An 11,000-nucleotide genomic window follows, 5' to 3' on the forward strand; every position below is an offset into this window, starting at 1 on the left:
CCCGCGCTTTCCGCGCAGCCCCGAGCGCTGCGCCCGCCGCCCTGGGCGGGAGGGACCGGGACGGGGACGGGGACGGGAACGGGAACCGGCGGGGCGGGACGGGAACGGGACGGGAACGGGAGCGGGAACGGGAGCGGGACCGTCGGGCACCTGCCGAACGCCCCCACTTGCGCGCCCCTTGCGCCCCGGTTGCGTTGCGCCCCCCCCCCCCCCCCCCTTTGCGCGCCCCTTGCGCCCCCCGCGATGCGGACCCCCGGCGCCCTCCTGCTGCTGCCGCTGCTGGCCGGTGAGTCGCCGCCCCCCCGCCGCCAACGGGGCCCGGAGGGGGACCGGGGGCCGGCGCGGCCCCGCCGCCCTGTTTCCGGGTGGCCGCGGAAGGGGCCCAGCCCCCCCCCACCTGCCCCCCCCCCCCCAAGCTTCCTCAGCCTCTCGCTGCCCTGCAGGGCTGGGGGGGGCTCCGGCCCCCGACTCCCCCCAGGGCTGCGCCCGCGGGAGCTGCTACCCGGCCACCGGGGACCTGCTGGTGGGGCGAGCCCCCCGCCTCAGTGCCACCTCCACCTGCGGGCTGCGCCGGCCCCAGCCCTACTGCATCGTCAGCCACCTCCAGGTGAGCGGGATGGGGACGGGGTGGTGGGGGGGACACACCAGATTGGGGATGGGGGGAGCATCAGACGGGGATGGGGACATGAACCGCCAAGTCTCCCACTCGCAGGAGGAGAAGAAGTGCTTCATCTGTGACTCGCGGCGGCCCTACGACGCCCGTGCCAACGCCAACAGCCACCGCATCGAGAACGTGGTCACCACCTTTGCCCCCCGCCCCAAGAAAGCCTGGTGGCAGTCGGAGAACGGTGAGCGGGCGGGGGCAGCGGGATGTCCCTGGGGGGCTCTTCTTCCCTTCCTCCCACGCTGAGGAAGTGTGACTCAGCCAGCGGCCCTGGACGCGCCCCTGGACCGTGGCCGGGTGGGGGGGATGAGCCCCATGGGTGGGTGTTCCCCCACAATCACGCGTGCCGTCCCCAGGCGTGGAGCACGTCAGCATCCAGCTGGACCTGGAGGCCGAGTTCCACTTCACCCACCTCATCATGACCTTCAAGGTGGGTCCTGGCGCGTGGGTACCCGGGATGGGATGGGATGAAGCCTGTGGGGCTGGCCCCCATCCCAGCTGGGTGTCCCGCAGACCTTCCGCCCCGCGGCCATGCTGGTGGAGCGCTCGGCTGACTTTGGGCAGAGCTGGAAGGTCTACCGCTACTTCGCCTACGACTGCGCTGCCTCCTTCCCCCACGTCCCCCGCGGACCCCCGCGCCGCGTCGATGATGTTGTCTGCGAGTCCCGCTACTCTGACATCGAGCCCTCCACCGAGGGGGAGGTGAGGCCCCGGCAGTGCTGCGGGAGGGTCAGGGGACCCCTTGCTCTCCCCTCACTGCCCTGCTGTGCCCCCCTAGGTGATCTACCGGGTGCTGGACCCCGCCATCCCCATCCGGGACCCCTACAGCCCCGCCATCCAGAGTGAGTTGTCTGCCCCAGGATCCTGCCTGGCTGCTCTATTTTAGGCGCAGCTATTTTGGCCGCTCTCTCCCTGTTCTGAGCCCCACGGCGGGGTCAGGGTTGTCTCCAGCCTGCGGAGGCTCGGGCCCCTCCTGCACTCCCCCCTCCGTGGGAGCAGCTAAAGGTCAGGCTGCACTGGGGCAAGTGAAAGGGGATGGCCATGTCAGAACTGTGCCGGAACTGAGCCCAGCACCGCGTGGTGGCTGCGGTGTGGAATGGGGTTGGTGACAGGCAGAGGAGTTGGGCTGGGTGCAGGACACAGGGGGTTAATCACCAAGGGCTAAATTTAGGCTGGGAGCAGGAGAGGAATCTGCAGGGCAGGGCTGCTGGGAAGCTGCAGTCCTGGGGAGCTGTCCTGCTCTGCTGGGGCCCCCACGCTGCGCCCACTGGGCACAACCATCCTCTGGGCACAGCCCTCCGCGGTGGGTGCCCAGAAACATGCCCCTGCCCAGGGTGCTTGTTCCGCACTGGTGGGGTCCCAGCCTGCATCTGCTGGGGGGGCCCGCAGGGCCCTGGCCCCTGCAGAGGCTCTCAACCACGTGCACAGGAGCTGAACAACCGCCGCTACGTACAGCCCAGCCTGGCCACGTGCAACCACGTGCGTGTGAGCCAAATCCTGCGTGGCCCTGTGCCAAAAACCCCTGCCATAGAAAGTCACACGCAGCCCAGCCCGATGGTGCACGGCCCTGCACAGACACCCCATGCCAGGCACAGCCCAGCCCAACTGTGCGGAGGCGAGCTGAGCCGTGCCCAACTCCTCCGAGCCCCCCGTGCCCACACACAGCCCCCCCCCAGCCATGCTCTGCAGAGCCGAGCCGCGCATGGACATCGCTCGGCCGCTCCGTGCCAACACGGGTCTCTCTCCCCTCCCCAGACCTGCTGCGGGTCACCAACCTGCGGGTGAACCTCACCAAGCTGCACACGCTGGGGGACAACCTGCTGGACACGCGGCGGGAGATCCGGGAGAAGTACTACTACGCGCTCTACGAGCTGGTGATGCGCGGGAACTGCTTCTGCTACGGGCACGCTTCCGAGTGTGCCCCGCTCGGCCGGGCCCCCGCCACCACCGACGGCATGGTACGGCGAGCCGGCCCCGCGTGCCCTGCCAGAGCTGGCGACCTGCGCTGCCCCTTCCCCGCAGCCCCTCACCGTGGTGTCCCGGCAGGTGCACGGGCGCTGCGTCTGCAAGCACCACACGCAGGGGTTGAACTGTGAGCGCTGCGAGGATTTCTACCACGACTTGCCCTGGCGCCCGGCCGAGGGCTCCAGCACCAACGCCTGCCGCCGTGAGTGCCCCGCGTCGGCACCGGCACCGTGACGTGCCGGGGGGGTTGGGGTCCCACGCGCCGGGCTGGGGGAACGGAGCCCACCCTGAATGTTGTGCTTGGGGATTTTGGGGTTCTGCATGTTGTGTGTGGAGAGTTCAGCATCCCAGGGGCCGTGGCTTGGGCCTGGGGCTGGAGGGTCCCGTATGCCACGTTTTGGGGTTGGGGGTGCTGCACGTGGGCCTGGGGTTTGGGGGGGGTCGAGGTGCCGCCGGCTGCGATTTGGAGGGGGTGGGGGTGCATCCTGCCGGGATGCGGGTCTGGGGCTTCTGCAGGCTGGGGCCGGAGGGGTTGGGATGGAGGTGGTGCATCCCCAGGTTTAGGGTGGGGGGGCGCTGCCTGCCAGGCGGGGGGGGTTGGGGTGCCGCATGCCGTGCCGCGGTGCCGTCCCCGCAGGCTGCGACTGCAACGAGCACTCGCGGCGGTGCCACTTCGACATGGCCGTCTTCCTGGCCACGGGGAACGCCAGCGGGGCCGTGTGCGACGGCTGCCAGCACAACACCATGGGCCGCCGCTGCCACCTCTGCAAGCCCTTCTACTACAAGGACCCCAGCAAGGACCTGCGAGACCCCGCGGTGTGCCGAGGTCGGTGCCGAGGGGTGCGCGGTGTTGGACAGGCTGCGTGGGGTGGGTCGGGGGGGGGGGGGTCAGCGTACTGACCCCGCCTGCACCCCCAGCCTGCAACTGCGACCCCGAGGGCTCTCTGGACGGTGGGCTGTGCGACGGCGCTGACGACCCGGCCCGGGGCCTGATCGCGGGGCAGTGCCGCTGCAAGGAGAACGTGGCCGGTCCCCGCTGCGACCGCTGCAAACCCGGCTTCTTCGGCCTCAGCGCCGCCAATCCGCAGGGCTGCCAGCGTAGGTACCGGGGTGGCACCCCGTGGGGTCAGGCGCGTGGCTCGGCCCCACTGGACGCTGCCGGTTCTCTGCACAGGGTGCCAGTGTGACCCCCGCGGCACGGCGGCCGCGGGCAGCCGGTGCGACCCTGTCAGCGGCGAGTGCTTCTGCAAGCGGCTGGTGACTGGGCGCAACTGTGACCAGTGCCTGGTGAGAGGGGCTGCGCCAGGCCCTGTGCACGGTGCTCGGGGGCCGTGCGCGGTGCTCGGGACCGTGGCACCGCAGCCGGGCGCTCCCTGACACCCTTACCCACTGCAGCGTGAGCACTGGGGGCTGAGCCACGACCTCCCGGGCTGCCGACCCTGCGACTGCGACGTGGGAGGTGCCCGTGACAACCTGTGAGTGGGAACCTTCGCGGGGACACGGGGTGAGGGGCGTCCCTGCTGGCACCGGGGCTGATGGTGCTGCCGGGGTGTCAGGTGTGCTGTGGAGACGGGGCAGTGCCAGTGCCGCAGCCACGTGGTGGGACGACAGTGCGGCCAGGTGGAGCCTGGTTTCTACCGCATCAACCTGGACCATTACACCTACGAGGCTGAGGATGCTCGGCTGCATCAGGTCAGGGATGAAAGTGTCCCTGAGTGGGGGCATCAGGCAGAGCAGGGCACCGGGTGGCTCTTTGCAGGGTCCTCAAGCCAGCAGGTACCGCTCTGCCCGGTTGGGGCAGCGCAGCAGAGCGGTGCCTGCCTGCCAAGGCAATTTTGGGGGTCCCATCTCACAACCCCACCTTGCACCAGGGCTCGGTAGTGGAGCGTGAGCCCCCCACAGACCACCCAGCTTCATGGACGGGGACGGGCTTTGCCCGCATGCTGGAAGGTGGCTGGGTGGAGTTTCACGTGAGCGACGTGCCTTTCTCCACCGAGTACGACGTGATCATCCGCTATGAGCCCCAGGTGAGCACCAGATGGTGAAGCCGGCGATGGGCTGTGTCACCCAATTGGGAGGTGGTGGTGGGGACTGCTGGATGGTGAGGCTTTTTGACACGGCTCCATCTCTGCTGGCAGCACCCAGAGCCCTGGCAGGAGGTGAGGGTGAGGGTGCTGCGCCCCAGCCCCGTCTCCGCCAGCAGCCCTTGCGGAAACACCATCCCAGCCGACGACCAGATCTCCACTAGCCTCCCCTCCGGTGCCAGGTGAGCGCCTTGCTGGGAACGGGCTGTGCCGGAGCTCACGGGAGGCACCCGGCTGCCCGTGCTCTGCTTTGCCTCCACCCAGGTACGTGGTGCTGCCCCAGCCTGTCTGCCTGGAGCGGGGCATCTCCTACACCCTCCGCCTGGAGCTGGACTGTGCCGCTGCTCGGCAGGATCCCACCGCCAGCGTGCTCATCGATTCGGTGAGGGGCGGCGGGACAGGGGACACCAACCCTTGAGGGGGTCAGGATGCAGCTGTAGGGGACACGGGGAGAGAGAGGAGTGACGTCCCGCTGACTTGCCCCCCCGCAGCTGGTGCTCCTGCCGCGTTACTCCTCACTGGAGATGTTCAACGCGGGCGACCCCAGCTCCATGGAGCGCCGGGAGACCTTCGAGCGGTACCGCTGCGCCCAGCCCTTCCACGCCGCGGGGCCCTCGCCCGTGGCCGAGCCCTGCTCCAGCCTCCTGCACAGCCTCTCGGCCATCCTGCACGACGGGGCGCTGCGTGAGTACGGCCCTGCGCCCCGTCCCACGCCCCACGGCAGCCGCTGCCGCCGCTCACCCCACTCTCTGCCCGCAGCCTGCCTCTGCGACCCCCAGGGCTCGCTCAGCGCCGAGTGCCAGCCGCAGGGCGGGCAGTGCCGGTGCAAACCCAATGTCGTGGGACGGCGCTGCCACCGCTGCTCCCCAGGAACCTTCGGCTTCGGGCCCGGCGGGTGCCGAGGTGGGTGCTGCAAGGCTGTGTTGGCCCAGCCCGCAGAGGAGCCCAGGCACCCCAGGGCTGGGGCCACCGGGGAGGGATGCTCTCTGCAGCCCGGGGGCAGACACCATGGGTGCCGTGCCTTCCAGCATGCCAGTGCAGCAGCGAGGGGTCGGTGAGCACCGTCTGCGACAGCACCACGGGGCAGTGCTCTTGCCGTGAGGGTGCCCACGGCCCACGCTGCGACCGCTGCCAGCCCGGCCACTGGGGCTTCCCCGCTTGCCGGCCCTGCCAGTGCAACGGCCACGCCGAGGACTGCGACCCCCGGACGGGCAGCTGCCTGCGCTGCCGCGACCACACGGACGGCGAGAGGTGCCAGAGGTAAGCGGGGTGTGTGCCCGGATTGGGACAGGGTGCTGCCGGCAGCCCTTGGCCCCCGCTGACCTCCTGCCCGCAGATGCGCGGCCGGGCATTTTGGGAACCCGGCGCTGGGCTCCGGGCAGCACTGCCGGCCCTGCCCCTGCCCTGACGGGCCCAGCAGCCCCCGCCACTTTGCCGCCTCCTGCTACCAGGACGGCCGCTCCCGGCAGGTCGTCTGTCACTGCAGCCCCGGGTACACAGGTGGGTGCCCGCTGCTGGCACGCTCAGTGCCCTCAGGGGATCCCCCCCATCCCCAGGCACTGCCCAGCGCTCTGTGCCGGCAGGTCCCCGCTGTGACGAGTGTGCTCCCGGGTACTACGGGGACCCGCTGCAGCCCGGTGGGCGCTGCCTGCCCTGCCAGTGCCACGATAACATCGACGTGACGGACCCAGAGGCGTGTGACCGGCGCACGGGGCGCTGCCTGCGCTGTCTCTACAACACAGCAGGACCCCACTGCGCCGAGTGCCAGCCTGGCTACTACGGGGATGCCACGCGGCACAGCTGCAGGCGTGAGTACCCACGGCCATGCCAGACCTGCCTCCGGGGCCCTGGGGACCGTGCATGCCCATGGCTGCCCTTGCTCGTGCACAGCGCTGTGGGGTCCCCGCAGCCCTGCCCTGCTCTGGGCTCTCCTCTGCCCAGCCCCGGCACTGTGGCCCCATCCTTGTCTCCATGCCCAACCTGTCCCCTCCCATCTACAGCCTCACCTCATGCCCATTCCTGTCCCCGTTGCCACCCCATCCCTGCTGCCACCCTGACTCTGCCCCCATCCCATCCTTATCCCATCTCTATCCTGGCACTGGCCTACCTCCACCCCATCCCCATCAGCAGTCCTCATGCTGCTCCCATCCCACTTCCATCTAGTCCCCACCCCATCCCTGCCCAAACTCTGTCTCCATCCTGCCTCCCCCCTCACCCACTGCTATCCCCATCCCATCCCTGCCTGTGTCCCCACACCATCTGCACCCCCATTCCATCTCCACTCCAATCTCATCCCCATCCCATCCCTGTCCTCAGCCTGCCCCCATCCTTGTCCCTATCCGTCCCCACTCAGTGCCCATCTGGTTCCAGGTTGCTCCTGCAACGCGCTGGGCACCGACGCCAGCACCTGCGGACCCCAGCAGTGCCAGTGCGACAGGCGCAGCGGGCAGTGCCACTGCCTGCCCCACGTGGAGGGCCAGAGCTGTGACCGCTGCAGCCCCAACTTTTGGAACCTGGGCAGCGGGCAGGGCTGCCAGCCCTGCGCCTGCCACCCCCAGCACGCCCTGACGCCCGCCTGCAACCAGGTGAGACGCAACGGGGATGGGAGACGGGGGGAGGGTTGGACGGGATGGGGCTGGGGGTGCTGCGGCAGCAGTGCCAGCCTCGGCCACGCTGTGTCTTTCAGTTCACGGGGCAGTGCTCGTGCCGGCCAGGCTTCGGGGGCCGGACTTGTGCCGACTGCCAGGAGCACCACTGGGGCAACCCGCAGCAGCAGTGCCGAGGTGAGAGCCGGTGCTGGCGGGGGGGGGGACAGAGGGCAGACCCCACAGCACCCTGACACCACTCTCCCCGCAGCCTGCGACTGCGATCCCCGCGGTGTTGCCAGCGCCCAGTGCCACCGTAGCAGCGGCCACTGCGACTGCCGGCCCGGCATCTCCGGAGTCCGCTGTGACCAGTGCGCCCGGGGCTTCGCTGGCGCCTTCCCCGCCTGCCAGCCCTGCCACCCATGCTTCGGGGACTGGGACCGGGTGGTGCAGGACCTGGCCGCTCGCACCCGGGAGCTGGCGCAGCGGGTCAGCCTCCTGCAGCACACCGGGGCTGCCGGTGCCTTCGAGAGCACCTTCCGGCAGCTGGAGGAGAGACTGGCCACCGTGCGCAACGTGGTGGCCACCCGCAATGCCACCGCCGCCGCTGCCGCCCACCTGACGCACGCCACGGAGGGGCTGCGGTGAGCACCCAGCGCGGGGCACGGCTCCCGGGGTGGCCTCAGCGGCGGGTTGTCACCCCTTTCCCTTGCAGGCGACAGATCGAGGAGGCGACGGAGAGGCTGACGCAGCTGGAGGGGGAGCTGACGGCCACCCAGGACGCCAACTTCAACGCCAGCCACGTGCTGAGCGCGGTGGACCGGGGTGCCCGCGCCCTCAACCACAGCCTGCAGGACCTGGAGCAGCGGCTCCACACCCTCAAGACCTCCAATTTCCTGGGTGAGCCGCACAGCAGAGCCAGGCCGGGGCGGTGGGGCCATGGCTGCGGGTCTGATGGTGTTCCCGCTGCCCCCCAGGCGCCTACGACAGCATCCGCCAGTCCCACGGGGAGTCGCGGGAGGCTGAGCGCCGGGCGGACGCCTCCACCCGCGCTGTGCCCAGCCCCGTCAGCACTTCAGTGGCCACCCGGCGCCGCACCGAGCAGCTCCTGGCCAGCCGGCGGGACGACTTCAATCGCCAAAACGCAGCCAGCCGGCGGGCGCTGATGGACCTGGTGGCGAGGGCGCGGGCGCTGAGCCTGCACCCCCTCAACGAGAAGGTGGGACGTGGGGAGGGGACCCCGAGGGTTGGTGCCCGGAGCCACCCCGAGCCCGCGCTGCCTTGCAGGTGTGCGGTGTGGCGGGTGACGTGCCCTGTGCCGAGAGCCACTGCGGGGGAGCCGGGTGCCGGGATGAGGATGGGGGACGGCGCTGCGGGGGTCTGAGCTGTGGCGGGGCTGTGTCCACGGCTGACAGCGCGCTGGACCGGGCACGCCATGCCCAGGAGGAGCTGCGGCGAGCCGCCAGCGACGTGGCCCAGCTCTCCCACAAGGTGTGTGGCGCATGGGCACTGGTGGGAGTGGGTGGCATGGCCATGCCCTCAGCCCTCGGGGCTGATGCTGAGGGTCTCTGCTCCTGCTCAGGTGGCTGAGGCCAAGGGGAAGGCGGATGAGGCCCGGCTGCGGGCGCAGGCAGCCCTGGACAAGGCGAACCAGAGCAGGGCCCGCGTGGAGAGCTCCAACAAGGAGCTGCGGGAGCTCATCAGCCAAGTCAAAGCCTTCCTGAGCCGTGAGTGCTGGTGTGCCAGAGGGGCTGGCCGCCTCTGCCCGGCGCTGTGTGGCTCCACACCCGCACCACACCGCGCTGACCCTGCACTGTGCCGCACTGCATGGTCCCCACACTGCATGTGGGCTGTCCTGCTGTCCCACCCCAGCACCCGACGGCCCCTGCCTTGCCCCAACCATCCCATGCCCCCCCCCAAACCGTCCCCTGCCCTGCCCTGCCCCACGCCCCCCTCCCCACGGCTCCCCCCTGTCCTTCACCGCCCCTCGCTCCACTTGTCCCCTCTGCCCCGGGGTGCCAGAGGGGACACACTGACAGCTCCCGCCCGCAGAGGAGGGGGCCGACCCCGAGAGCATCGAGGTGGTAGCCAGCCGGGTGCTGGAGCTGTCGCTCCCCGCTTCGCCGGCCCAAATCCACCACCTGGCTGAGGAGATCAAGGCACGGGTGCGCAGCCTGGCCAGCGTGGACGCCATCCTGGAGCAGACAGCTGGTGATGTGCGCCAGGCTGGGCAGCTGCTGCAGGATGCCCAGCGGGCCAGGTGAGCCTGGGGACGTGGGGACACCCCGCTTTTCAGGGACCCCCATCCCAGGCTGGTGCTGAGGCCGTGCCGCCCTGGCCACAGGTCACGGGCGGAGGGGGTGCGGGGCACAGCCGAGGCGGTGCGGCAGGCGCTGGATGAAGCACGACAAGCCCAGGGCATGGCCGAGCAGGCACTGCGCCGCGCCGCCGGTGACATCCAGCACAGCGAGAGGGCCCTCAGCGGGGTAAGGTCCCTGTCCCCACGACCTCAGCCCTGTGGGGACGGGCGTGTCCCCACTGCGTAGGTGAAGTTGCCCGTGCCCATCCTCCGCGCCACCGGTCCCCAGATGCAGGCGCAGGCGGCGAGCGCGGAGCAGCAGCTGGCAGGTGCCGCGGGGCGGATCGGGCTCCTGGACGGACAGACGGATGCACTGAAGGTGAAGCGCGCCAACAACAGCCTGGCAGCCACCCGTGCCCAGGAGGCGGCTGGTGCCGCGCGGGACCGAGCCGGCGAGGCCAAGCAGGTGGGTGAGCGGGTGATTGGGGTGTGGGAGTGTGTGTGGGGGTCCCACTGATCGTCCCCGCTGCCCAGTAGGTGCTGGAGGGGCTGCTGCAGGACCGGTACCGGACGGCGCAGGAGCTGGTGGAGCACCGGGCGCAGGGCGCACGGCAGGCGGGCAGCCGGGCAGAGCGGCTGCGGGATGAGGCTGCCGGGCTGCTGCGGGACACCCAGGGCAAGCTGCAGCGTCTGCGAGGTGAGTCCGGGGCGGGGGTTTTGGGGGTGGGGGGGTGTGTGTGTGTGGGGGGGGTGGTGGGCTGGGCTGACCCATGCTCCCCCTTTCCCCGCAGCGCTGGAGGAGGCGTACGAGCGGAACGAGCGAGTGCTGGACGCCAAGGCGGCCCAGCTCGGGGGGCTGGAGGCCAGGATGAGGGAGGTGCTGGCCACCATCAACCAGCAGGTCCAGATCTACAACACCTGCCAGTGATCCCCGGGAGGGGCCCGGACCCCTCGCCACCCTCCCCGCCGCCCGGCCTCTGCCTGCCCCCCAACAGCGGGACAGGGTAGGGCACCCCGCTGCGTGAATAAAACTACAGAGCAAGACTGCCTCGCCTCTGCCCCCGTCGCCCACGCGTCCGTCGGGGTGTCCCCACAGCGGCCTCCCCGGGCTGCCAGCCCTTGGGGGGACGGACCGCGGAGCCAAGGGCTGGCCGTGGGGCCAGACACGGGGCGCGACGGGACCCACGCAGCAGGACCGGGCCCCCCCGCACCCACGCAGCAGGCCGCGGCCCGGCCCGTTGCCATGGGAACGCGGCGGCAGCCCCCCCCCCCCCCCCCCCCCCCCGGCCGGGTGGCGCCCTTGGGCACGCAGGCGCCGCGATGACGTCACGGCGCGCGTCGTTGCCATGGCGCCGCCAGAGCGAGGAAAGGGGACGATCGCCCCGCCCCCTGCCGCCATCGGG

The 11,000-nt window shown here is 70.9% G+C and overlaps 1 protein-coding gene across 1 annotated transcript; it reads left to right on the forward strand.

Moving 5' to 3' along the window:
- The first annotated feature begins 84 nt into the window (after window positions 1-84).
- On the forward strand, window positions 85-10,641 carry LOC116965548 (laminin subunit beta-2). Its single transcript, XM_042799550.1, has 33 exons — window positions 85-286; window positions 444-607; window positions 713-848; window positions 1,021-1,094; window positions 1,178-1,366; window positions 1,443-1,506; window positions 2,420-2,622; window positions 2,711-2,831; window positions 3,267-3,455; window positions 3,548-3,727; window positions 3,804-3,916; window positions 4,025-4,104; window positions 4,186-4,321; window positions 4,501-4,656; window positions 4,768-4,895; window positions 4,978-5,095; window positions 5,205-5,397; window positions 5,473-5,616; window positions 5,742-5,973; window positions 6,050-6,213; window positions 6,297-6,521; window positions 7,084-7,298; window positions 7,400-7,496; window positions 7,570-7,942; window positions 8,014-8,198; window positions 8,276-8,517; window positions 8,586-8,789; window positions 8,881-9,025; window positions 9,351-9,558; window positions 9,643-9,784; window positions 9,887-10,063; window positions 10,135-10,294; window positions 10,389-10,641. Exons 1-33 carry the CDS (start codon window positions 244-246, stop codon window positions 10,523-10,525), a joined length of 5,337 nt encoding a protein of 1,778 aa, XP_042655484.1. The 5' UTR covers window positions 85-243; the 3' UTR covers window positions 10,526-10,641.
- The last annotated feature ends 359 nt before the right edge of the window (window positions 10,642-11,000 follow it).

The sequence above is a fragment of the Tyto alba genome, unplaced genomic scaffold, assembly GCF_018691265.1.
Source record: "Tyto alba isolate M040663 unplaced genomic scaffold, T.alba_DEE_v4.0 Super-Scaffold_3, whole genome shotgun sequence".
In the NCBI taxonomy this organism is placed as follows: domain Eukaryota; kingdom Metazoa; phylum Chordata; class Aves; order Strigiformes; family Tytonidae; genus Tyto; species Tyto alba.